Genomic DNA, 26,630 nt, shown 5'->3' on the forward strand with positions numbered 1-26,630 from the left:
TCAGTTCTCACCTGCTATTACTGTGTTCACACATTCATATAAGAGAGACATGGCTGAGGTGCTGAAACAGAAATCAAGTATTTTAAATAAGGAATGAAAGCGGCACATTTTGAAGAGTTGTCAGCAGTATGTTGGAGCTAGTTAACACCTTTAATTACACAAGAAATTGCCAGTATTCTGTTCCATATACCTTCAAACTAGATGACATTAGTCTCACTTAAAAACTGCTGGGGGGATGAAGGACTACTGAATGTTTTAAAAAAAATATTCTCTGAGAAGCAGCAAGCAACAGCATTGTAACGCAAGGAAGGAGGGAGGAAGCAGTTACTCAAACCCTCCGTACCAGTTACAGAGCACTAAAGCAATCTTGTCCAAGGATCAAATTAAATCCTCTGCTGAAGGTCTAAATATCACGCTAAGGCAGGGAGATGGAGAACTTCAAGTCTCTCACTCTCTCCAAAGGGAACGAGTCACACGCAAACAGCAGACTCTTCTAGCATGCAGGGACACACTTGCTCATCCCTAAGTGAGCAACCCATTTTCAGTGTCTTGATTTCCCCAAAACTTAAATTCAAGACAACTTTTGCCAGTTGGAACACATATACAGTGCAATGCTGAGGATTTCAAAGGTATTTACAAATCCTGATCTACACAAGAGGGAAACACAGCAAACCTCACAAGTAACAAAGGAGCAGACTCCAGAAGCAAGGTCTGCAAAGGTAACAAGCAAACAACTCCAGAGGCAGCAAGAGCAAACAATTCTGGAGGCAGCAGTCAGAAGCGATACCGTGAAGGTCACTCGGCGCACTGTATATGTGACACTAGCACGCTCACAACCGAGACAATAATTTTTGCTCCCTATGCACTTCGTGGCGGATGGCAGAGTGCTCGGCCTTATCCCTAAGTGATACGAGATCCAAAATGACTGAATGGAGACCAAACAGAACAGGATTAAGGCCCCACAAAGAATAAAATGAATGATTAATGTGGAAGCTGGGGAGAGGAGGTAGTGCCAGGACTGAAGACATACTGTCCATCTTCCTGCTTTTTCTGGCTAAGTACCGTTTCTGGTGAATTTGCATCTATTGGTCACTGCTGCAAAAACTCGCTTTCGGTATCTAGAAGCAAGGCTGCTGGCTGGTCTGCTCTGAACCAGCCTTAAAGCTATACTAGTAGGATGGACAGAAATTTTTGGCTAAAGCTGCTCTCATGGCTACACTGATATATGTTCCCATCTATCTTCTTGCTCTGCCACATGAAAAGAAACAAACCTTTCAATTTAACAACTCATGCACAAAATCACACTTCTCGTAACTGGGAAAACACATGGATTCTCTTCCAAGACATTTACTTTCTGATTTCAGTTCAGAATTAGATCCAAAGTAACACTACAAACCAGCTTTAACAAGGGACAAAGAAGTATCTTCAAATTTATCTGATCTGTATTTAGGATGTATATTAAAGGAACCTCTTCCAAAACATGTCTGGGCTGACAAAGGCATGAGAAAAAACATTAATATACTCCTTGTCATGCTGCTTTGGTGGGTCAGGCATTTCTAAAAAAGTGGAACAAATGGGTGTAGGTGAACGGATACACAGCTCAGCCTTTTTAAAATCAATTTTAATATGTTCTCCATAGTAACCTCTGGCTCAAAATGAAGTGAAAGGAAAGCAAATTGCTCCAATTTTAGTGCGTGCTTTGAAGAAATTCATGACGACAGCCAAACACCCCAAGAATTTCCTTTAAGGTATTTTACCTCTGTCAAGTTTTTTAAAAATAGTCCTGATATGATTATCTTTTGATACTCTAAACAAATAGATCGAGACTCAAGAAAGAGTTCAGAAATGCATCAACAGACTTAGCTACTGATCTACCCAACAGGCCCTTCACCACTCCTAAATGAAGAAAGTAGCATTTACATACATACCTATGGATGAGGTTCGTCAGGGGCTCAATCAATTTCTTTCCCAGCCTAGGTTCTAATGGAGTAAGAGCACCAAACTGTTAAAAAAAAAGTGCAGGGAAGAAAGTGATTTAATAAGTGCTTTCAAACAGTATGAAAATGTGATTTAAATTGCAGCTTATTATATTTAAGTGAAGCTATATTAAAATATTTTTCTCTTTTTGTATATGTTCACAAACATTAGAAGATATTCCTGGTTTCTTTTTGTTTGGATTTAATGGTAACTATACCTCCAAGCAAGAAATCTATTTTCACACCCAAGGTAATTTCATGAGAATGCTAATCCTGTAAATATAGAATGTATGTAAACAAGAATACCTACCAATTTTATAATTTTAATAAGAACCCAATTATTGGTTGATGATGTCATCAACTTGAAAAAGAGTGGAGCAAGGGAAAGGTAGTTTTTGGGATTGCGTCGAGCCAGCTCACAAATAACATTTACTGCAGCAGACTGCACACCTGGGAAAAAGTGGGAAAAGCAGAAATCTCATCAATGCCTTAATTGTAACCAAAGTTTCTGGTGCAGAACCCCCAGAACAAAAGCAGCTCAAGATCCAGACTTGTGTGTCCAAGAGGAATGGTTCAGCCTCATTACCAACCATGAGGTAGTGAACCAAACACAAGAATGCAAAAACAAACCAAGAAAGGATTTTATTTAGTTTTGGCTATTTCCTAATATATCAGCAAGCTGGGTATCTGTTTTGGGTCCAGTATTAGAAAGAACAGACCACTGCCAGCCTCCTCCCTCCTCTACTGTGGGTAGCTTGTCTGCGGGACGCAGACAACTTTATAATCAACAATCCTACCCACCCTGGAGCTCCCAAACACTCTTGCTTCTTCAAAATGTATTATTTAGACATGCTTAAATACAAGACAAAAACAATCCTTAAACAATCTGACTGGTAAAGTTCATTCCCTTCTAACTGCTCTAAATTGATTGTTCTCAATTTGAAATCTTTTAATCTAGATAGTCTGGGTTTTCTAGCAGACAGCAGTCCTTTTCTCCATAAAGCACAACAGATAAGTTATTTCTTAGTTTGCAGGTAAGGGGTGTGTCTGTTTTGCTGTCATTAAAAACATTGTCCCTGGAAGATGCATCTTAAATTTCTACACCAAAGTAGCCCACTACATGCAATTAAATTTCTCGTTCTACACAGACACACATAAATCAGCTGGATATCACAGAATTGCATCACGCACAGAACTCTTGAAACACACGTACAGCGTTTTGGTGCAGTGAAGGAAGACCAGCACCTTCTTGGAAGACCAAGTATTAGTGTGAATATGATACAGAGCAAATGCAAATTTCCTGTGCTGCAGTTCAATTGCACTGACAGTACTGAAGGGCCCCAAGAGCAGCCTGGGCTCACAGTTTAAATGTAAAAAAAATAAATAGACTAAGCAGTGTGAAAAATCCACAGCAAGCCAATAGCTGCAGCTTTGTAAAAAGAGCACGGGAAACAATAACAACCAAACCCCAAATCCTGAAATCAAGAGAAATATTTTCAACAGCCAAATTAAGCAAGCAAACAAACCAGGAATCATTAAGTAGCTTTGTCCCATTAAGGTTTAAGCCACTGATGAAGTTTCAATAGCTTTCTGTTACAAGAAAGAACTGGACATTTTCAAGAATGTATTTCTAATACGACAACACCTGTTAAAACTCTCATACAGTCATCTACCTATTAAACAGGCGAATCAGTACCCAAACCACGATTACAGCATTCTTCATGTATTCTCATCTCCACAAGCTCTAAAAGCATGCATACCTAGACGTTTTGGAGCAGAAGAAATTTACCAAAATCCACTCACCAGGATCTGGATCTTCAAGTTTCTCTTTAAGGCGAGGAAATGCAGGACGGAGGGACTCTGGGTATTTCAAAAAAACTTTGTACATGATTAACACTGCCTTCTTCCTGATATAAGGCTTTGTATGTGACATCTGTTAAGGAAACAATTGCAACAGCCTCTCAGCAAATCTGTTTCCAGAGTTCTTCTCAAGGTCCTTATGCCCACACTAGCGCCTCAAAATTTCTTTCTGGGAGACTCAAGTACTTTTTGAAAACTCAGTGTTGAGGGGAGGAGAGTAAAATACTGTCTCATTCATCACTAAAACTAACAGAAATATTCAAGGTAATCCTCTTGAGCCAATTAAGGTCTGTCACAGCTCCCCAGAGAACCCACAAGAACAAAGCATCACGTAACAGTTCTAAATTCAATAGATGTTTACCAGATTTGAATAATTTAATATTCTTTAGTTACAGGGAAAAGTGATTTCAATCTTATCAACTCACCAGTGTCATGATGTCATTTGCCAAGTCCCTGGCAAGATCTGGAGTAACAAAACAGGACAAGCCAGTCAGTGCAACTCCAGTATCATATTGGTTAGGGCTACTCAGATCCTAAAAAAGGAGAAACAGGCTCAAAAATTTAAGATCACACAGGATGTTGAGAAACAATTTTTTCAGAGCAGTTTTATTCACAATACATATGAAGCACAGCTTCTACTTCATGGGTATATTCGTATCAACTATTAACAGGAATGTCCTCCAACACCTGCTAAAATACAGCTAGCCTGGGGTTTAATGGACATGAGGAATCGTAATAGAACAACGGATGATTGCAACATGAAAGCAATTAAAGATACCATACCTTGGTGCTATTTTAGGAACAGCAAATAATTTTTTAAAACTCCTAACATGATCACAAACACATTTAAAGTCCTAAAAAACTTGTATTAAACACTAACCCTGCTAAGTCAAAGCCCAGCTGTCACCAACTCCACTAGGAACAGGTCCTCTTGTCAAGTGCTTAACAGCAGCCTTGCTTAACCTCTCTGTTACAGAAATGAGATTACTTCCCTTCCACGCTGCTGGCAGCACCGTAACTTTCAGTTCATAGAGACATAACACAAGCTAGGGTGTAGTATATATTTTACTGGCCAGGTTCCCTTGGTCTTACTTGTAGTCAGCATTCTACATAGTCCTACACAGTCTTTCCAGCATTTCTAAGCTTCAGACTCTTAACAATATCAATATTTGTATCTGGGTATGTTCAAGTATAATTATAAAACCAGACATTATTGAATACAGAGCATCACAGATCATGCCTTAACTGCAGTTATCAGGAAACAAAAATACGAAGGGAACTGCACAGAGCATTCCCACATGAACTACCAGAATTAATCATCCAGATTCACATGTACACGGAGGCTGCTTCAGTAGAGCTAAACATAGTCAGGCCTTCAGGGTTCTGTGCCATTTGCATCTCATTTCAAACCCTTTTGCAGGTGGTAGGAAATCAGATTCTACTTCAAGAATCTACTTCTTCAGCAGCAACAAAACTGCAATTCATTCTGGCTGTAATGTATTTTGAGAACTGATAACCCCTTAAAATACAAAGCTGCTAGATCAACAAAACATGGAAAGGCATAAATAAAGATGCTTTTAAATAAAAAGCAGAAAAAGGAAGGAGTAGCCTAGTAAGTGACTGAAATTCAGTATAATAAAGTCTCCATAATACAGAAAATGGAGGGACGTTTTAAAAAATATGCACTTATCAGAGCAGAATAAAGGGAATATGAGATAAAGGGAAAAGCACTAATTCTTTAGGAAAAATGTTGGATAACATCCAACTGATCTTTTTTAAGTCAAAGATATTTTAGCTATCTAGATGGTAAAAATGTAGGCACATCTTGTACTGGATCAGTCAAGTTTTAAAGCATTGACACTTCAAAAAATTAAACCAGAACTTTAAAAATAGGAAAATAATGCTGCAATCCAGTAACTCTGAAAAAAATTCAGTGATAAAGCTCTATGAAAATGAATACAACACACTTCGGTCCATTAATACAGCACATAACTTTACATACACCCTTCACCATTTTTACACGTAATTCTACTAAAGTAGTGAAAAGCCTGATCTGTTATTACCAGAAGAAACCAGGCCCTTACAAATAGATTCTGTGGAGCCAGGTGACTGCTCATTTTCCCTCAAGACTGGGGACATGTTTCTTTACCCATTACATTCTCATAAGAGCTGCCTAAGAGACTAGTAATATTAGCAAAGGTTATTGTGGTCACTATTCACTGTATTGAATAAACACAGATAGCTGGTATGAGGCAGCAGAGTATTTCATTAACCCCTCAGCTTGTGGAATGAGAGTAGACTGTAAACCAAGTAAATAGACTTCTGCTTAAACACCTTTACATTCCTCAAAGAAATATTTCATATGGATTTGAAAATACAAGTAGGGAGATGGTGCAAGAAAAAAATTAAGAACTGAAGCAAAAAGTTTACCTTTCGGATCTGATTAGTAGTCAACATAATTACATCAGTCCCTTCATGAAAGCATTGAGAGGCAGCTAGGTAACCAATTCTCTGTAAAAAGGCAAGGAGAAACCCAAAATTTATTTTTAAGTAAATTTAGGCAATGTTTAGATGAACGACAACTGGTAGCTTTATAAGAAACATTAAAAAGATGAACAATTAGGCAAGAGGTTCGCACAACAGAAGAGGCATGACAGGGTTCTTTAGCAAAGGGGGTTTATATCAGGAAAGAAGAATCATCTCAGACAAGTAACATTTCTAGTGGTAGCACAGCCATCTTAAGGGTAGTAAAACTAGCTTCACCTTTTAGTGATCCATTTCTGGGTTTTAGCATCCACCACTTAGTGGATGAGGGAAAGGCTGCGGATGTTGTCTGTCTGGATCTTGGCAAAGCCTCTGACACAATGTCCCACAGCATCTCCTGGAGAACTGCACTGCTCATGGCTGGGCCAGGCGCGCTCTGTGCTGGGTAAAATGCCGACTGGCTGGTCTGAGCGCAAAGAGTGGTAGTAAATGGAGTTACACCCAGCTGGCGGCTGGGCACACGCAGTGCTCCCCAGGGCGCAGTGCTGGGGCCAGCTCTGTTTAATACCTTCACTGGTGATCCAGAAGAGGGGATCGAGTGGGAGTGGTGATCTGTTTGAGGGCAGGAGGCTCTACAGAGGGGTCTGGGCAGGCTGGACCCATGGGCCAAGGCCAAGTGTATGAGGTTCAACAAGTCCCAGTGCTGGCACTTGGGTCACACCAGCCCCAGGCAGTGCTACAGCCCTGGGAAGGGGTGATGGGAAGCTCCGTGGTAGGAAAGGGCCGGGGGGGGGCCTGGTCAACAGCCGGCTGAACATGAGCCAGCATGTGCCCATGTGACCAAGGCGGCCAACAGCATCCTGGCTTGTATCCCAAACAGTGTGGCCAGAGGACTGGGGCAGTGATCGCCCCACTGTGCTTGGTGCTGGTGAGGCTGACCTCAAACCCTGCGTGCAATTTTAAGCCACCCACTTCCAGAGGGACGTGGGGGTGTTGGTGTGTGTCCAGAGATGGGCAACAGGACTGGGGAAGGGGCTGGAGAACCAGGGTTACGAGGAGCGGCTGGAGGAACTGGGGTTCTTCAACCTGGAGGAGGCTCAAGGGAAACCTTCTCACTCTCTACAACTGCCTGAAAGGAGGTTGTAGTGAGATGGGGGGGGGTGTGTGTGTCAGTCTCTTCTCCCAGATAACTAGTGAGAAGACGAGAGGACAAGAGGAAACAGCCTCACGTTGTGCTGGGGTAGGCTTAGACTGGATATTAGGAAAAATTTCTTCACTGAAAGGGTTATCGAGCATTGGAACAGGCTGCCCAGGGATCACCATCCCTGGAGGTATTTAAAAAAAACCACACAGACACAGTGCTTAGGGCCATGGTTTAGTGGTGGACTTAGCAGTCCTGGGTTAACGGTTGAACTTGATCTCAAAAGCTCTTTTCCAACCGAAATAATTCTATGATTCTCTACTCTGTTAGAATGTATAGATTGAATGATCACAAAGATGTAGAAATAAGGTAGGACTGCCAGTAGAAGAAATGGAGAGTATTAAATTTATTTTGTCTGTGTTGACTCCCGACTTTCAGGTACTAAAGCCTGATGTGGGAACTATACCTTACAAAAGAACATTCCACCCTTTCTGGTGAAAAAGTTCTGTAACACAGAGCATAAAAAAAACCTTTCAAGAGAAATTACAAAGCTATTACAAAATAAAATATGCCCACTACTAGGAAACCTAGGTGTTCTTCACAAAAAAATACCCTGTTTTTCCACAAAAGATATCTGACTGCTATTGTCAAACATCTGGTAGAAAAAGCCTGTATTAGCAGGCCAAGTATTACCCATTTACTAGCAACAAATGGGGTCTACTTCCCTTCCGTATTGAAAAAAGCAATCCAAAAAATGATGTATGAATGCATTCGTTAAATACAGTAACGACACAGCTTGGCTAGTACAGTTGTAGTTACACAGAGAACTCACTTTGAATGTAAACTTCGATGCACTCATGACTTCAATAATATTGAAAGCAGCCCAACTGATGTCGTAGCCCAGCATCTGTAACTGTGAGCAGAGAAGCCAAGATAAACAAACTGCTGAAATAAACAGACTCAAGAAAATAGGTCAAGATAACTCACAAAACCAAACACGTAACAAGAGTCAAAAAACAATGCTATAGGACATCTCAAGTTTATGAGCAATGTTACATTCCACACTACTTGCAGTAAGTGAAAGAAATCTCAAAATTCCACCAGAAGCAAGTTTTAAATAGTCTGCATTAATTCCAGGTAATACATATGCAGTTACATAAGCTTCGTTGTGAGGAGTTTTTTCCCCTGGATTTTTTTTAATAAGGCCAGACCAGAACCATTATTATTAAAGTAATTCTTCAATACTATTTCTATCCCTCTCCTCCTCCTCAACCACACAAAGAGAAACAATCACCAGTTTCAAGTGCTCATGCAACTATGTGATAAGAAACAATCCAGTAGAAAACAACTTTTTTTTTTAGCTTGGATTAATTTAAATCAGATTAGCTTCCTGACTTATCTCAATAAAATAAAACTGTGCCAATACTAGCACCAGCATAACGAACAGAATGGGAATACGCAGCCTCTGACATCAGACCCACGTGGAAGCATTTTTACCTGCAGCTTGCTCTTACAATAGTCTCAGAAAAGCAGGCATTCAGACTGAAAATTAGCTCCAAGTCAGCAAGAAATAAAAAAAGTATGTGATTACATCATACCCCAGCAAGGCACTTACGTATGTAAGTTTGCAGACTGCATTTGCTTTCACTGCAATGTTATCCTGCTTTAGCTCCTGCTTGATCTCATCGATGCACTGGGAGATGTATTTTGCCTGAGGAAAACAAACAAACAAACAAAAATTTGTGCTCCTTTACCGGTTTTGTAGATTTCTAGCATGTTAGTGGGGGGAAGCAGCAGAACTCATCATTTGCAAGCACCAAACCTCTCACACATGCACTCTATTCAGGGAAGCGTTTAATTCTGCCAAAACTATTAATTAACAAGAAATATTACAATTCTATTACACTGAGATGTTTCCTCAGTGGCTTCTCTTCTCCTCCCTCTCCCTCACAATGACACTGCTCAGTCCAGAGCTCTAGTTTCCAAGATTTGTGGAAAAAAGTTGTTCAATGGAGATTATGTGCCTAGGGGTCTGAACAGAACCTGAGCTCCATCCACCATTAGTAGGACCTGTACCAACAGGACAAGGGGTAATGGTTTTAAATTAAAAGAGGGGAGATTTCGGTTAGGCGTGAGGGAGATATTCTTCACTGTGAGGGGGGTGAGGCACTGGCACAGGCTGCCCAGAGCAGCTGTGGGTGCCCCATCCCTGGCAGTGTTCAGGGCCAGGCTGGACGGGGCTCTGAGCAACCCGTGCTGGTGGGAGGGGGCCCTGCCCATGGCAGGCAGCTGGAACTAGACGGTCTTTAAGGTCCCTTCCAACCCAAACGGTTCTGTGACTCCTAGAACATATACTAGTCACCTCAATGGGAAGTCAGAGATCATAACGCATCTAGAAAAAACTGTGTCAAATGCTATTAATAGCCCACAAATGTATGGTGACTGATGAAAATACTACAAGTTACTCTTCTTCTGGGCACGCTCCGTGTGCCTACAACAGTCCTCACGCCTGAAGGGACACAGCACAAGTCACATACGGGATACACACACTTCTGCCTGTATCCCTTGCCATCCAACTCCACCAAGGCAAGGACAGCCCCTCCCTGGCTGAATTTTGCCATTTACACATTTTGATAAGCCACAGTTATTTGTATGAATTTCTCAGTAATTCAGAAAGCCAAATGTCACAATGTTTACATTTAAATAGCGGCCCTTCATTTCTTTCCAAACAATCACATCTGTGCTTGTAGGAGGGATGTGGCAAATGCATGATTTAAAAATATCTGTATAGATTTTAGTTTATACATAGGGTTCACTGAGAGTTCTTTCAGTTCACAATTAATTACAATTTAAGTACTGAAGCTATCTGCTACAGAAATCATGAAAATTTAAATGCAGAGAAATAATCTGTCTTTAGAAAGCCATACATACACCAGGGCATTTCATATTCCATATAAATAAATCAACTGCCAGAGGAACCAGGTCAGAAACAGATTACCTATTTTCAACGTAAAATCCTTCCTGAATACCATTACCTTCCACCAAAAAGATATTTTCAACACATAAGTTTACTGGTTTGCCTTTAATTACCATCTCTCCTCTTCAGACTAAATTTTGTGTATTATCAAACCATTACTTGGTCTTTTACAAATGTTCTACAGCAATACTCATGCTTCAAGTCATAAAAGTTTGCTGCTAGAAGAAGAGAATGTTATTTTTTATAAATAGCAGGTGACAATAAAAAGCAATTGTACAAGGTCTGTAGTGCAAAGAGCCACTGCAGTGATCCAGGTGAGGAAATGTAGCAACTCAATTTTAAAGCAGGGACTTCATACTCCAAGCAGCAGTCATATATTAACAATTTACACTGCTATCATACATAGTTTAGCGATACCAGAATTAGAATCCACCATCAGGATGCACAGTGAATACACACAATTCAGAGGAGCAGAAGCTTTACTGGTCTAACAGCTTCTATAGAAGCAGAAAAATTTGTGTCTTTCCTCTCCAACTTTGCACTTAAAGGGATAAAACCAGCTCCTCCATGGCACTGGTAAGCTCAGGTGGAATCGCATTTGCTATTGGAACTTCTACTAAAAGTCCATGTTGACCCTCACGGAGGTCCTGTGTGACCCATTCCCGCAGCCTCCTGAGCTCCCTCAGACAGCAGCCCTGCTCTCCAGAGTAACAGAACTCAGAAGGTCTGATGGAAGAAATTTATGGCAAATGAATTTACTTGAAGAAATTTAAGACCTTCCTAAATGCCTGTATTTGGGACACAAATACTATCTTTGCAGTGGGCATTTTCATGTTAAGGGAGGGCATGCTAAACACCAAGCCACCCTTTCCTTTACAGAGATACCCATCTGTCCTCCTGGATACAGGCACGTGGATCACATCTGCCTGGAGATAGCATTGTCCCCAAACGCTTAAAAATGACATAGAGTCCAGATGACTCCTCCCTGGAAGCAGAACATTCAGGATTCTAAAACCCTTTGCCTGAGGAGTGATTCTGGTCCAGACAAATCCCACAGCAGTTTAAACCCTTGAGTATAAACAACGACAAAAAAAAAAAAAAAAAAAAAGAGACTTCTGACAGTAGGAAATAAATACTTGATCAGAGATGATGAAAGAATGAAAGAACAACGTATACAACACGCAACTGAGCTACAAATACATTGTACCTAGCTTTGAATATTTTATGCACACATAGGAGCATGCTGGAACAGTGTCACACAATCCTTCATGTGTGTATCTTATTGCCACATCTTGGTCAGCAAGGTCAGCACTGGTTCTCAGTGCAGGATACCAACACGCCGGGCCTCAGACGTTATGTCCCTAACCAGAAAGACACATTATTGTCATTTCCCACAGCATCTATCCCCAACTATTTAAATATTAGCTTAAGCTTCCTGGCAACTTTTTGGGAGTTGAACGCAAACCACTGTATGACCAGGGTGTGTGTGGAAAGGTCAATAATGCACAGCCCGGGGCAGCTGAAGACAGGCTCCCAGGTCGCTAGCCACACTGGATGGCCCCAGCAGCCTACAGGCCAGCCCCTGCCCATCAGTTAGCCCACCACAAAGAGCAAATCCTGGAAAAGTGTATTACAGAACTCAGAATGAGATCTGAAACTGAAGTATGGGATTGTGAAGAACGGAAAGAAGTCCTTCCGAAGTAGCTGCACTTCAAACACTAAAAGACTACAAGGCATGAAAAGACCCTATATATAGAAAGCTTTAAAGGATCAGCAGGTATTAACTTCTTGTTAATCTCTGCAGAGTAGCACCGTCATGAATGAGCAATATGAAGAAAACTGATCTAGTCGGTCTCCCCCTTAAATCTGAAATCCAACCACCACACCCTAGCCAGATTCCCTGCCACATTTAACGTCTACATAAATAGGAAGGAACCAAACAGGCGTGTGCGGACCTTCAGGGAAGCTCTTCCCTGGTCTGGCGAGTGGAATCGCTGACCTCAGCAAAGCACCGGACCGCAGGCTGCACCAAAGCTGACCAACACCCGCAGGCCCCACACCGCGGCCTGCAAGCTGTTCAACCGAGTCAGGCTACGTGGTCAAAGGATGAACCACCACTTGATGCAATGAAGAAAAAAACCACAGTCACTGAGCATGGCCTAAGTATTTGCAGGGGGAAAAAACCCAAATGCAGTTACATACCAACACAGGACAAAATCCGAGTATCTTTCCCAGCATTGATTCACTAATAGTTTTTGCACAAATCCTTCTAATATAGCCATTTGCCAGTGTGGTAATTAAAAATAAATACTTCCCAGAATGTAACTGGCTCTATTTTCCTTAAATGCTTTTGAGATCCCACGAAGAAAGGAAAGCAAATAGAAAATACTTCAGCGTTCATTTATGCTCACAGTATTCATTATAACATCAACATATTTCTTAACTACTGACTTCTTACAAATTCTGCAACAGTCTCATTTGAAGTCTTCCCGGGATGCTACTCCACAGCTGACACATTTTGGCCAGTCAACTGAGGAGCACTTTTAAGTCACAATATTTACAGACCTTTGGACATTCCCAGCCAGGCTGCTTTGAGCAAGCAAGGCAATTACAAGGCTGCCTTTCACTCCTGGTGTAGTGGAGAACAAGCAGAGGCATTAAGTGAAAGAACACCCTCAGAATGATGGCAATCCAGGCAAAGCTGCGAGCCTGCAGTCAAAAGCTGAAGGGCATATGATAACATAGGGAAAAGAGCTGAGAGGGGCTCTTTTATTCCTGCTAGGCTACCAAGTGGGAAAGGAGCCTTTCCCAACTCCGTGGAAAAGGCTCCTTAATGAAATGCTATTGCAACCACTTGGGCGATTGTTTTCTCTCACATATCCCTCAGAAGGAGGAAGATTACAGAAACACACCCAGAGCAGCGCAGCTAAAACCCAAGTAAAGCATGCAGATGTTAGCAGTAATTACTCAACAAATCTGTGAATACAGCACAGAGTCGTAACTGCCATTTCTTAATGTATTCCGAACAGATGCAGTAAGCATTTTATATCCATTAACAAAACACACAAGCTAATTTTTAAAATAAGCCCAAATTCCTCAAGGATTCCAAGACCTCACCTAGAAAATATGTGCGTTTAAACGAGTGCGACTGGCTAAAATAAGAATGAAGGTATCACAAATCAAAGACACGATCCCTTTGAAAAGGAGGGAGAGAGAAGGGAAAAACCAAATGTCAGTTTATAGGATTTTTCATCTCCCTAACCATATTCCTTTAATTAACTTTGAAAAACACTAAAACTTTATTCCAAGCTCCAGCCAAAACAGAACTTGGGGTTTGCTGACTATTTCAGAGATGTTCACAAAAGACTAGTATTTTTTCTAAGCAGTATGTGAACAAAATTGAAAAATCACTAATCTAACCGAACAATTACATTCCTAGGAAATGTGACACTCTATGCTGTATTTTCATCGGTTGATGAGAAGACACTAATAATCAGAATGGGTATCACTGCAGAACCTTTACATTTCATCGCAAAAGCTATTAATTTCCAACAGCCTTAAATAAGCTGTACTCTTATCTCAAACATATACCATCTTCAGAAACAAAAAGAAGGCAAACCCATATTCTTACCACTTAGGGTTACAGTCCAGCAAACCAAATGCAGCGGAATCCTTCACCAAAGTCCTTGTCAGGATCCAGCCTCAACCCACCAGATCTGCTGCAGCTGATCTGAGATTGAAACCTGTCACTTACTGCAACAGCAAAGTGCTTCCCACCCAGATGAAAAAGCAAAACGTCAGCGGACGCTAGTCCCTGTTTCTCCTGCAATTTCAGAGTTAAATACAGTGTTTTAAGGAAAGGGTGATTAACAGCAAACACCACAAGGAGCAAGACAGGATCCGACAAAAATGCATTAACTACACCACTCTAAAACAGGAAAAGTTTGGAATAAACATAAAAATAAATCACTGAAATAAACACAAAATATGACATTTCTTTCCTTTTAAGCACTGTAGGATTTATCTTTTTCTGTAGGACTTTGAGACAAACTCCATGAAATCACATTGATCACAAGCACATGGCAATCTCACATGAGATTAAGATGCCCACGGTGCTCCAACTTCCAGAAAACCAGCAACAATGGCCCCTACCTTCTTCTTTTTTAATAATCTTAAGAAATACTACCGGTGGGATGCAAGCCGTGTGACATGACCACCATGCTTAACACAAGAGGCAGTTACATCAAAGACACTCTGTTGGAGGCAAAGCAACTTCCAAATTTGTGCTTCAAACAGAAGATGCTGTTACAAGCACAGTGCAGATCAGCTGCCACCTCCTACCTTAGGAAGGAGGATGGAAAGAAATATGTATCACTTGCCAGGCTTCTATCAAAACCCCCAAAAGCGGTACTTCCCTTCAACATACACCACTGAACTACTCAAATGGAATTTATACACCTGTAACTGACTACAGTACCTGGAACACAAGCATCGTACCATGACAGCACAGCATAAATGAACTGAGGTAACAGCCAAGAGCATAAAAAAGCAAAACGTGCTGCTTTCCACTCACTTGGACACGGTAGCAGAGATAAGTATATTAGATGTTATCTTCTGTCATACAGAACTAAAAATATTATATTATTTAAATGCTGTAGAAAAAACTATTTGAGATAAGCAACAGGATCCTTTGTTAGGATTACTCCACGGCTGGACAGAAAGAATTCCAACGTACACGCTCCCACATGGTATCTATCTCACAGCTAACTTCACTAGAACCATACATGAGCATGTAACAGAGTATAAGCAGCAACTGAGAAACTGCACAGCATTTAAGCAGGTTTGCAGCAGCCAAAATGAAACTATGCAGAGGGTAGTCAGATGTAATAAAGAGCTCAGAAAACATGTTACAACTTGAAAGGCATTTCCAGAAAGCCAAGCTTATCTTTCACTCAGCTGTTGATAAACAGTATTGCTATACGTGCTTTAACATGTCTGTCTTTGCCTTTGCTACCTAGCTTTCCAGGGATTTATTTGCTCATTGTGTAGGTAGCCTTAAGTTCCTAGATCAATGTATGCTTCCTAGATTAATGTACGGCTCGCATCGGTGATAAACACTGGAGGCATGAAGGTAAACCTTTGCCATTTCATTTGCAGTAGTCTTCTCCTATATTATTTATTATAAACATGATACATTATCCACTACCCCCTTGTCTATTACAACCAAAATGAGACAGCAAGACTCCTTGGCCAAACAACACCGATGGAGGAATGTGAAAAGTCAATTTACACTTTTTTCTTTACGTTTACTGAAGTTATACATGCCAACTGACATTTTGCATGATGTGTCCATCTGTCCTAAACTGATTCATGAATAGATAAAAACCTCTGAACCTTATTTTCAAAATTCAGAGAGATGCTATGCAAGTAGTGTACACCTACCAGTTTCACAGGAGATACTAAATGACCCCAAACAAACCACCACAGCACCATAAGGAGCTGCAGAACACCACATACGATCTTCTGAACAGGTATGTAATACAGAAGGGTTGGATTTCAGAAAAGAAACAACATGCAGAGTTGCAGCTGCTCATCCGAAGTGACTCCAAGCGAGACCCAGGCAAACACATGCACGCAGACACGCTGAGCACTGCAGTGCCAGCAGCTTCTCTGCAAGCACCAGGGTGTTCTGGAGGCTCCCATGGAGAGCGCCTTTTCCATGGCTTACCCAAAGAAAACTGAAGTATTTCACACAAAAGAGCACGTACACAGGAAGCTGGAGCACAGCTGTGCAAGCCATCCTGGAACACCTCCACAGGCGGGCTAGGCTGAGATGCCAACAATTAAGTTATTAGCAAAACCCACAACAGCCCAGCACAGATCGGAGTAAGCAAGTATCATCAGCAAGGGTCTAGAGATGGCCCTTAATATCTCCAGTCTGATCAGTCCCTTAAATATACATGTCTCCAGCCTGATCACAAGTACTGTTAATTCAATTGCACAGCAATTAAACAATCCTCAGGGGCCTGTACTGTCTAAATCACACCTGAGCAGACAACTTTTAAGACCAGAGAGATGTGTCAGATAAAAGTGCTTGTCCCTGCAAGTACAAGATGTACTCAAACTTTTATTTTTACATTACTATGCAAAAAGCTATACGAGTACTTTTACAGTAATTTTTTCAATTCACTGGTTCCAGACATATTTCCGTGCATAGTATCAGGCTTTGGTAAAGGCAGGCTTCGTTACAAGCACGTGTTTTGTTGTATGCATAGGAAAGAGTCACTCCCTTCCAAGGAACTAAAGGAACGATTATTTCTGAGACACAGCTGACTGGAAATAGTTCAGAGGGAAACATCACAATAAAGATGCTTAATGATGTATTAATACTATATAAAAATGTAACACTGAATATATAACAAAGGTGTAACACTGATTTATGCAAAGCTATGAGTGCTTTTCAGTTACAGAAAGGTAAGTAGGGCAATGAAGAAAAAGATGGTTCATGGCCATCGCTGACTTAAATTCAGTACAAAATATTTGTGAAATTAAAAGTAAGTTTGTTCAATTACTCCCTGCTGTACAGTCACACCACTCACTCTAAACAAACTTGTATTTCTCAAGGCTGAAGCACAGTGACACTGCGACAGCTCTAAATAATACATTTTATGCAGCCTGAATTTGCCATAAACATTGAGCCCACTGGAAGAAAGTTTCAAGACATCCACTTCGACTCCTACTTACCTTTAAACACCTTCTAACATATGAATCTCAGTGAAAGCTATCAGGTTTGAACATCTAGATCACAAAAGAAATAACAGTAAGAACAAAAGAGCTAACACAAAAACCAGCACTCAACTAAGTGGTCTACAAACTCTGTTGGATCAGCCTACTGACCAGGGAACTGAGGAGCTAAGCCAGTATCAACCAAACATTTTTCCATGCCCAGGAACATTTCAGTATTCAACAGACTTGCAAATATTTCAGTTACTTTGAAGTAACTGGTGGTTGAGTGCTTCTTATTTAAAAAAAAAATTAAAAAAAAAAAAAAAAATCACTCAACCACCTTTATGAGCTACTAACACTACCACTAACCATGTTGTTTTCTGCACCTCCTGCCTTACTCAAATATCTTTATATTTCCTGCCACCTGGATTTAAGCAGACTCCCCTTTAGAATTATGAAGCATTTCTATTTTTCAGCATGAATGATCAGGTTTTTTTAATAACCTAAGGAACACAAACGCTTCTTTGTAACTGGTCCCATGACTCAGTCTTCCTGATGTATGTCGTTCAATGCTTCCCTCGCTGCTCTTCAGGTCACACCAGAAATGGGACACACTACCACAGAACTCTAAGTGAAAAACCTAAAGGTACTCTGTACACCAAATATATTCACTAGTCCACATCGTAGAGGATGAGGTTTTTCAGTCACTTTTGTGGACACTGATGACGTCAGAGGAAATCACAAAAGGCCCCATTTTCTGCGCTGGGACAAAGATCTGCATCAAAAAGCATCAAACAGACAATCCTCTGAAGACGACCACAGTACAGAAACGTAGTCAGGATCTTTATTCTACCCTGATTTTTCTGGCCACTCTTCCACTGGCCTTGCAAAAGGCGTGGTGTATGGGCCACTGCGTTTCTTAGGACAAGGTCCTAGAAAGCTCTTCCTCTCCCCTGGACCTGCCTAGACAGAATTTGTGCTCACACGTCTGAAAAAGTGATCTGTCTGGCGCACTTCAAACCTGCAGAAGAGATGGCTACAAAATTATCTGGACTGGGAACAAAGGTATTAGCCCCACTTATGCCACAGTCAATTAAGTAATATTTAACACAGGAGAAAGCAAGAAGCTAATGAAAGGCAGCACTAATGCAAAGCCTCAGCTGCTCTCTACTTGTAATCATACAAGGCGGCCCACATCTTGGCTTCTGTTCCAAGGCTCCAGGCCCTTTATTTTCCGTGACACAGCAGGTAAGGCAGGGACACTGTTACAGCCGGCCTTGCCACCTCAAAGGCCAGCACTAATCTGCTTTTTAACTGATTGGTGCGAGGTCCCTATCCAACCCTCTTTTGTGTATTGTTTCTATTTCTGTCTTTTCCAGTGATTCACACGCTCAAAGAATTAACAATAGCAACTCTAGATCCACTTGAAAGTGGGTGGAATAATGAGCTCCCTTCAAAGATATTAACACACATATGACAAGCAGTAACCGATCGAGCATCAGTGACTGAAAGAGCTGTCTGTCATCAATGAACTGCACGCTGCCTTTTAGTTGGGCTGTTTTCTCAGTCTCGGGCACTAATAAGCTTTTTAGCATTCCTCAGAATTCCCCTGTTAGGTTCCATCCCGTACCCTTTACCTTTAGATACTACCACTGCGATAGTGGCTAGGTGCCAAGCTGTCAGAAGACCACAGCATTAGACCGTCTTCAGCCTCGTTCACCAACTGCACTCAAAAAGACTTTTGTGATGTTAAAAGATTGCTCAAAACTCTTTATCCCACCATTTCATCTGAAAACACATCAGAGAAGTAGCTGGAAGTATGCAGCCCAGCGCAGCAGCCCTTTATTTAGTGGAAAAGGGTTTTTTTATGATGCAGACCCACTGTCCTCAGGTAACAGTCACTAAGAAGTGAGAACGTGCTGCCAGTTTGGTAAGCCCAGTCTCTGAGCAGTGAAATACATATTTCACAGCACAGACACTCAACACACCTCTCATTTCACATTGTATTATCAACTGAAATTAATTAACCAGAAAGATTGCTCCTTTCGCTCTTCCAACTTGCTTCTGTACAAAACTTTTAAAATGTAAACCAGCAATGAGATATTTATCTCCAAGCACTACATGCAAGAAAATTTGCATTTTTTTTTTAATACATTTTTTCCTCAAAGTATTGATTACCAAAACCATGAAGCGCTAATCCTGGCACACAAGCAGCAGATTCTCTGAACGAAGAGGGAGGCAATTTTCTCAAGTCATGAGAGAAGTGCACAGACAATCTGTGCAGGATTTTTTTTTTTTTTAACCCCTTTGCCCTCCTTAAGTGTCCTCCAGTAAACCAAAGGCACTTGAAACACAGAGGGCTATGGTCTGAACAGGACAAAGCACCACTCATTTAACATCTCTGTTTCTGTTATTTTATCATTTCAGTTTTATAAAGGAACCTCTCACCATAGCATGACACAGTAGTTTCCTTGTTGAGAACAACAAACTTTCTTAACTGCAAATACAAGACACTGCGCAAAAGCCAAATACCATCAAAGGATTATCCCTTCCTTTTATTTCAGATTCAGGAGAATATCCCTAAACAGAATTAATTTCTCACTTTGGAATATCTCGGAAAAAAATCCATTACACTTCTAACCGGCTATGGTACCAGTCATTCCCCTCCCGAGTGTGCTGTGTAGCAGATCCATAAAAAGTAGGCACAAAGTGGGGGAAGTTATTCCATAGGGTACAAACCCACCTAGTAACAGGTGAAAGACTCATCACTTATTATCCAAAAGATTTATTTTCCAAGTGAAAGAGAGAAAACAAGGTATTAAAAGTAGAGGTCAGAAGAGAACGCAATAGGATCAACTCTTTCTTGCAGGTTTGGCTTTCCCTCAGACTTCCAACTGGGAAACACCACAGGGTTTAAGGCACCTGTACAGAGCGTTGCAAAGTAAACACAACATGTCAAACCAGGAAAAGATCTAATGCTGTTACACTACCTCATTCCTTCCACACCGTGTTTACTTTGCAGAAGAATGGTGCAGCTCCAATCTGCCCCAGAAGACTGGAAAATGGAGGGAATATGTCTACACAGAAAAATGACTGTTAACCAACTCCTATCCCTTACCGCTCATCCTTACAGAAGGCTGTTGCTTCAGTTTCAGCATTTTAAATGCAAAACAAACAGGTCAGCTTTGGATATAGACCAGAAACTAAAATGAAAATGACCTCTGACAGGTAATTAAGCCCTCTGCAGGAAGAATGTGAGCTAAAGTGCAAGGCAGCCTCCAGTACTCTCTCAGTTCTTCTTGTGAGGCGGAGGACACTTAAAATTTATCGGTAAAGAGCTGTGATGCTCCATTTACTTCACAACAAGCCTTTGGGGTATGCACTTAAGCGTCCCAGCAGTACAGGATGAACACGTGACCATCAAGCAAGAACGCAGGTCTGTCAGAATGCTGTATCGAGAAACCCACGCCTGAACCAAGGTGACAACCACTTGGCGCATCCTGCACTACAAACATCCTCCACGCGTCAGTGAAATACCAGATACACTCCTTGTGATGGTACCTGCGTAGGAATTGGAAATGAATAAATCTTACTACCTACCAGGAGAGCTGCCCAGGAAGGTGAGGGACAAAGGATGGCACAATTTCAATGTGATTAAATTCCAAAAGACAAGAACCAACACACACAACAGAAATTAAACTTTTTCAAAAAGCTTAACTAAATCAGATGTCAAAGCAATAATCATGCCTTTACTTCTTTCTATCTCATTTTTATGTAACAACCACAGTACCTCCTCTCTAGAGCCACCTCTTCCGTAGAGTGACTCCTGTTGAGCTGAGATCAACAGCTAACATCCTTGCCACCAAAGCACACTGCCGTTTGTTTTAAACAAATCTGCACTTCTGAACAGGGCAGGGCGTGTGTCTTAATTTTAAGCACTTATCTTGAGACACACAAATATTGGTTGAACAACTACATTCAGTATTGAGGCAACATTTAACAGATACAATGAACAATGGCAGCACTGTAGGAAAAGGCGGAAGAAATGCTGCAGCTACTTCCTCTAAAATACCATTCTGATTTTGTAACATCACCTGAAAATTAGCAAACGTCCACAACCATTGCCTGGGAAGTACTGAATTCACAGCAGAAGGTTTACAACCCTCTTCAGCTAGCTCAGCTAGAAAAAAGCAACAGTCCAGTGCTGTCTGCAGCCACTCTGTGTAATTAAGCAAAATCTTTGAAGGATTCCGAAGTAGCCTGCGTTACAGAGGGCACACATTTCATCAGTGCAACATCTACTGATCAGCTGAAGACGTCCTGAAGTTCAGGTTTTAATTTCTGCTGTGCATGTGAGGACATAAAAATTTCAAGACTTGTATTTCAAACCAAAGAGCTACCCTAGTTTAAATTACTACCGTGCTACTGTCCAACTACTGCAGCTGACATCAGCCTCTTTCTTACAGTTACAGGCAACACATTTCCTTTGACCTCAGTGAATCCTAGAGAGTGCGTATACCCGTCTAACAACTTCCTTCAAATACACAGAGCCCTACAATATTGTCTGAGGAGTACTTTTTCCTAATTCCAAAGGACATAAAAGCCACTGCATTTTAACTAGTTCTTGTCACAAACTGAGAACAAACTGGGTACAGCTTATGATGCACAGGAACATGTTAATCCTGACTGCATAACAGCATCTGTGCTCTTTATGAAGTCCTGGAAAAGGAGCTATTTGTCACGAAATTATTTTAGAAATGACAACAGTACATTCAACCCTCCTCAAAGACAACTGGTGCCACAAAGGCCTGGACCAGCCTGGACCTTCATCAGAGGGATCCTCAGAGGTCTGACAGCTTGATGAAGCATTTTCTGTCCTATGCACAAAAGAATAAAGCATATTTACTGAAAGCAGCATAACATACAAACCGGGCCTAAGCATGCTATGGGGAAGTGCTCCATAGAAACTCTGTTCACCTGTTTCAGCTTTGAGTACAACGCATCAAGCGTGCACATAAACACGCTGTTTCTGCTTTTCCATGTAGTTTCCCCCGTTTTGCAGGGCACTGCACACTTTATAGTAGGACTATCTTCCTCTGTCACCAAATCAATACCCATAAATTTAACATATACTAAAACAAAAACATAAGTTTCCCAGGTATCATCACTACCAAATAACGCCTTGCCCTGTGCACTACAGGCTTAAAAACCGTTGGAACATTCAAGTGGTTTGGAGGTTGTGTTTTGCGTTTCAGTCCAACAGCACCAGGAATGAAGACCATAGCCTTCCAAATTCAGTATTCCATTTAGTTCCATGCTTACAACTTTTTCAGATACTTTTCATAGCTGATACCATTTGGATATTGTACTTGTATGAAGACCCATGGTAGTCTGCAAATACTTTTAGCCTGTCACTAACTCCACAGCAACTCACGGATATCCCAGCAAAGCAAAACTGTTAAGACCGTTCATGAGAAAGCTCCCACAGCCATGACTACTTACTTGAAGATGAACATAAATGATATCCTTAGTGTTTGTTACTTCCCAATTAACAAGTGACACCTCAATGTGGAAAGTCTCACATAACACGTTCTTGATGACTAATTATTTCACCTATACTAATTTCCCAATCACGTGCTTCTAATACAAGGGAGAGTTAACGGGCCAACACTTCCAACTGCTTTCTGGCTACAAGACGTCTGTAACAATGAAAATACATTTTAGTGAGAAGATGTACAACATGAATAACTGAAAAGCTGAATTGTGCCTGGGGTTTCCCGTGTATCAGCTTCACGATGGAGTACAGTCCACTACAGCACTTGACCCTAGCAGCACCACAGGGCGGAATCCCAGTTGGATGTATATGTATGTACGCGTCTCGGGGATCCGGCCACCACATAACACACTAAATGCCGGTATCAGGCGCGACCCTCCCTCAGCCTCCTTTGCAGCTCCTGCTCCCCGGTGCCTTCTCCTCGCACGGTCCTTCCCCCCAGCCCACACCCCGGCATCATCTTCCTCGTTCTGAGTCCTGCTTCCACCTCCCCCAGCGCAACATCCCCTCTCCCGGGGGACCGAGCCCCCGGCTGCTCCGGGCCCGGCGCAGCCCCGCGGAGGGCAGCCCCCACCGCCGGGCGGCCCGGGTGACAGCCCATGGGAGGGCTGAGGCGAGACAGCCCCGGGCGGCGGGCCCGGGGGAGGCGGCAGCCCCTCGGTGGGGGGGCCGGGGCCGCTCACCTCGTCCTCCTTGTGGTTGCGGATCCCGCGCACCAGGTCCTGCAGGTTCTTGTCAAACATGCGGTCGATGCTGCCCTTCACCATCTTCAGCGCCATGGCGGCGGCGGGCCGCGGGGCCTGCGCTCGGGGCTGAGGGGCCGGGCCCAGCCGGGGGGGCCGCCGCGGCTCCTACTGCCGCTACGGGTGAGACCAGCGGGCCCGGGCCGCTCACATGCCGGGTGGGGGGCAGGGGGCGCGGGCGGTGCCGACCCGCGGCGGGGCACGGGGCGAGCGGCAGGTAGGGGCGGCCCGGCGGCCGCAAGCCCCAGCTCCGGGCTGCGCTCGGCCTCCCAGCGCCTGACAAAATGGCGGCCGGTCAGCTGAGGGCCCGGCCCCGCCCCCGCCCGCTACACCACGCCCCCGCGCCCGCCCCCGCCGCGCCCGGCCGGCCCCGGCCCCGCCCCGCCTTCCGCGGCCCCGCCCCTCCCACGCTAAACCCACTACGCACGGCCGCGTCACAGGCTGCCCCCGACCCCGCCCCCGAGTTCCCGCCCACCCGCTTGGCCCCGCCCCCGGGAGCGCTCCCGCTGGTCCCACGTGGCGGGGGGAGAGCGGGCCCACGCCTAGGACGGGGGTCCCTCCGTGGGATTCGGGTCACTTTGTGGGGCTGGGGTGTGGGACTGGGGTCCCTTGGGTCCCCTTCGTGGGGCTGAGGTCCGTCCATGGGCCTGGGGTCTGTCCGTGGGACTCAGGTCCTCTTTGTGGGGCTGGGGTCCCTCTGTGGGACTCGGGTCCCTTGGGTCCCCTTCGTGGGGCTGGGGTCCGTCCATGGGCCTGGGGTCTGTCTGTGGGACTTGGGTCCCCTTGTGGGGCTGGGGTCCCTCTGCGGGACTTGAGTCCCTTGGGTCCGCTTCATGGGGCTGGGGTCTGTCCGTGGGGCTGGGGTCCCTCTGTGGGACTCGGGGTCCCTTGGGTCGCCCTGTGGGGCTGGGGTCCTCCCATGGGGCCGGGTGCCGTGGGGCCCTGGTGGGCTGGCAGAGCTCCAGCCGCAGCTCACAGGTGTCATCACTGGCTGCACAGCCAGCAGGGCCCAGTTCTGGCAGTGCCCTGTTGGGGACGCAGCCCCCAGGCACCCACTGCAGCCACCCCATGCGGAGCGAGCACCAGCCTCCACAGCCACTTGCAGCCACTGACACTCATGGGGACCTGGGTGGCCTCATGGATAGAGTCACCCGCTTCCCCAGGTGACAAGTGCCCGCGCCCAGCACCTGTGTCAGCCCAGGTGCGTCTGCCGGGGGGTGCCGTCCTGCAGGGGTGGCTGTGCCATGGAACAGGAGAGAGAAAAGGAAACGTGGAGGGGCTGCTTCCCCACCGTTCCCACCCCACCTTCGCCTCCTGCGCAGGATTCCAGCAGCTGGGAAAGGAGAGGAACAAACAGGCACTTGGGATGAGACGGAGATGTGACCTTGCCAAGAGCTGCTCGGGATTTTGAGCCGCTTCATAGCCGGGGGAAGGAGCAGGGTTTCCGTTTGCTTCCCATGCCTTCCCCTTTGGTCCCTGCCTATGGATCCGACTCCCAGCTCCTTTTTGGGCCCTGGCAGAAGGGAGCCAGAGGGGTTGTTGTTGTAGCCAGAAATAGCTGTGCACATCCACCCTGGAGCCTCAGGTCTCCTTTTTTCAGGGAAAAAGTCAAAGGGTGAGAGTTCTGTTTGCAGGAGTCCTCACAGGATGGATGGCATCCAGGTACCCCCAGTCTTCATCGGATGGATGGCATCCAGGTACCCCGGAGTCCTCATCGGATGGATGGCATCCAGGTACCCCCAGTCTTCATCGGATGGATGGCATCCCAGTACCTTGGCTGAGGTGGTGGGTTGTGCCCACCCATGCTGCCACCGTCCCCCAGCACTGCCCCCCTGCGCCAGTGCTGCTCCCCAAGGGGCTCCACCAAAAACCTCCCCAAAAGCCCCGGTGGCCACCCAGCTCATTTCCCAGCCGGAGCCCAGGCCTGCACGCTGCCACACTGTCGTCACGCTGTCACACCGCACGCCCATGGGACAGGGCTGGCTGCGGGAGCGTGGGCTGGGGGGCACAGCAGCGTGGTGAGCTGCTCAGCGCCATGCATGCACCCAGCGCCACAGCAGCACCTCCGAGCAGACTGCTGGGAACCGAGAGTGTGGGGAATGTCACCTACAGATGAATTTCAGCTCAGGACTTGATCCCTCTGGACTGAGTTTCCAAGGTTTTCTCCTCCTGGGGTGGCCTGACTTGTTTCAGCCTTAAAGATTTGGGGTAATGACTTTATCACTCTTCTTCCTCCAAATCCTTATGATCACCCTTAATTAAGAGCACGGCTCTGACCCTAATCATTGCCATTGGTAATACCTCAAGCCCTTAAAATTCCTATCTTGTCTCATGGCTTTTGCAGCTCAGCTTTATTATTTTTTTTTTTAAATAAATAACGCCACCTCCTGTTATTGCTGTTACAATTTCACAGGCAGCTTTCTCAGGGAAGGAACTTTCCTGCTAGATGCTGTGCCTCCGAGCATCCCTAAGGGATGCTGTGCCATGGGAGAGCTCCAGCCACAGGCTACCCAGTCCTGGTGTCCGTCATGGGGAAGCACCAGTTTGGCCCATTGCATCCCAGGTGGAGCTGGGCTGAGCTGCCTCTTCAGGGCCCGATCCTGTTTTTCCCCCAAAGGCAGCACTCCCCTGCCCCGGGGCTCCGAGTGCTCCGTGGGTTTTGCTGCTCAGGCTCCATCCCAGTGATACATAATGAGGTTTGGCTTGTGTTATATTAATTGCTATTTCTGTGTAAACTGAAGGGGAAAGAAACGTGACATCGGAGCTGTACAGCCTCCAAGGGCAAAAGTAGGATTTGCTGCAAAAGTTGTACTCAGGCTGGGCTCCAGCAACCGCTGCGGTGCGAGGGGACCTCAGGACCATGATTACTGGACTGGCCAGGCCCAGCAGCACCAGTCCCAGGGCCATGTCCCTCTGCCGTCCTGTCCCTGGATAAGGGGCAGACTCAAGCTGGGCTCGTTGGGTGCCCAGCCAAGGTCCAGGGGTGCTGGGTCTCATGATGCCACTGCCCTGTGGCATGTCCCTGCCCCTCACTGCTGGCCCAGGCACAAGCAGGGCAATGGGTGGTGGAGCTGGGGTGATGGGTGCCCATGCTGGGGTGCATGTGCTAGCATGCCTGTTAGGGTGACCGTGCTGTGGTACCCATATTGGGGCTCCCCATGTTGGGGTG

At 44.3% G+C, this 26,630-nt stretch overlaps 1 protein-coding gene across 4 annotated transcripts in view; it reads right to left on the minus strand.

Moving 5' to 3' along the window:
• AP3D1 (adaptor related protein complex 3 subunit delta 1) overlaps positions 1-23,744 on the minus strand; it is a 47,002-nt gene extending 23,258 nt beyond the window's left edge. Inside the window, exons 1-9 of one of the 4 annotated variants that reach the window (XM_055707759.1) lie at positions 23,402-23,744; positions 9,077-9,172; positions 8,294-8,374; positions 6,267-6,347; positions 4,262-4,369; positions 3,780-3,909; positions 2,287-2,426; positions 1,929-2,002; positions 12-61 (exon numbers count right to left, since the gene is read on the minus strand). In XM_055707759.1, the coding sequence (XP_055563734.1) occupies positions 12-61; positions 1,929-2,002; positions 2,287-2,426; positions 3,780-3,909; positions 4,262-4,369; positions 6,267-6,347; positions 8,294-8,374; positions 9,077-9,172; positions 23,402-23,497 (856 nt within the window). In that variant the 5' untranslated portion in view covers positions 23,498-23,744. Of the gene's footprint in view, positions 1-11; positions 62-1,928; positions 2,003-2,286; positions 2,427-3,779; positions 3,910-4,261; positions 4,370-6,266; positions 6,348-8,293; positions 8,375-9,076; positions 9,173-23,401 lie in introns of those variants that run through there. The other 3 variants (XM_055707760.1, XM_055707761.1, XM_055707762.1) reach the window with 3 other exon arrangements.
• Between the last annotated feature and the right edge of the window lie 2,886 nt (positions 23,745-26,630).

Source organism: Falco cherrug, chromosome 4 (genome assembly GCF_023634085.1).
Source record: "Falco cherrug isolate bFalChe1 chromosome 4, bFalChe1.pri, whole genome shotgun sequence".
Taxonomy (NCBI): domain Eukaryota; kingdom Metazoa; phylum Chordata; class Aves; order Falconiformes; family Falconidae; genus Falco; species Falco cherrug.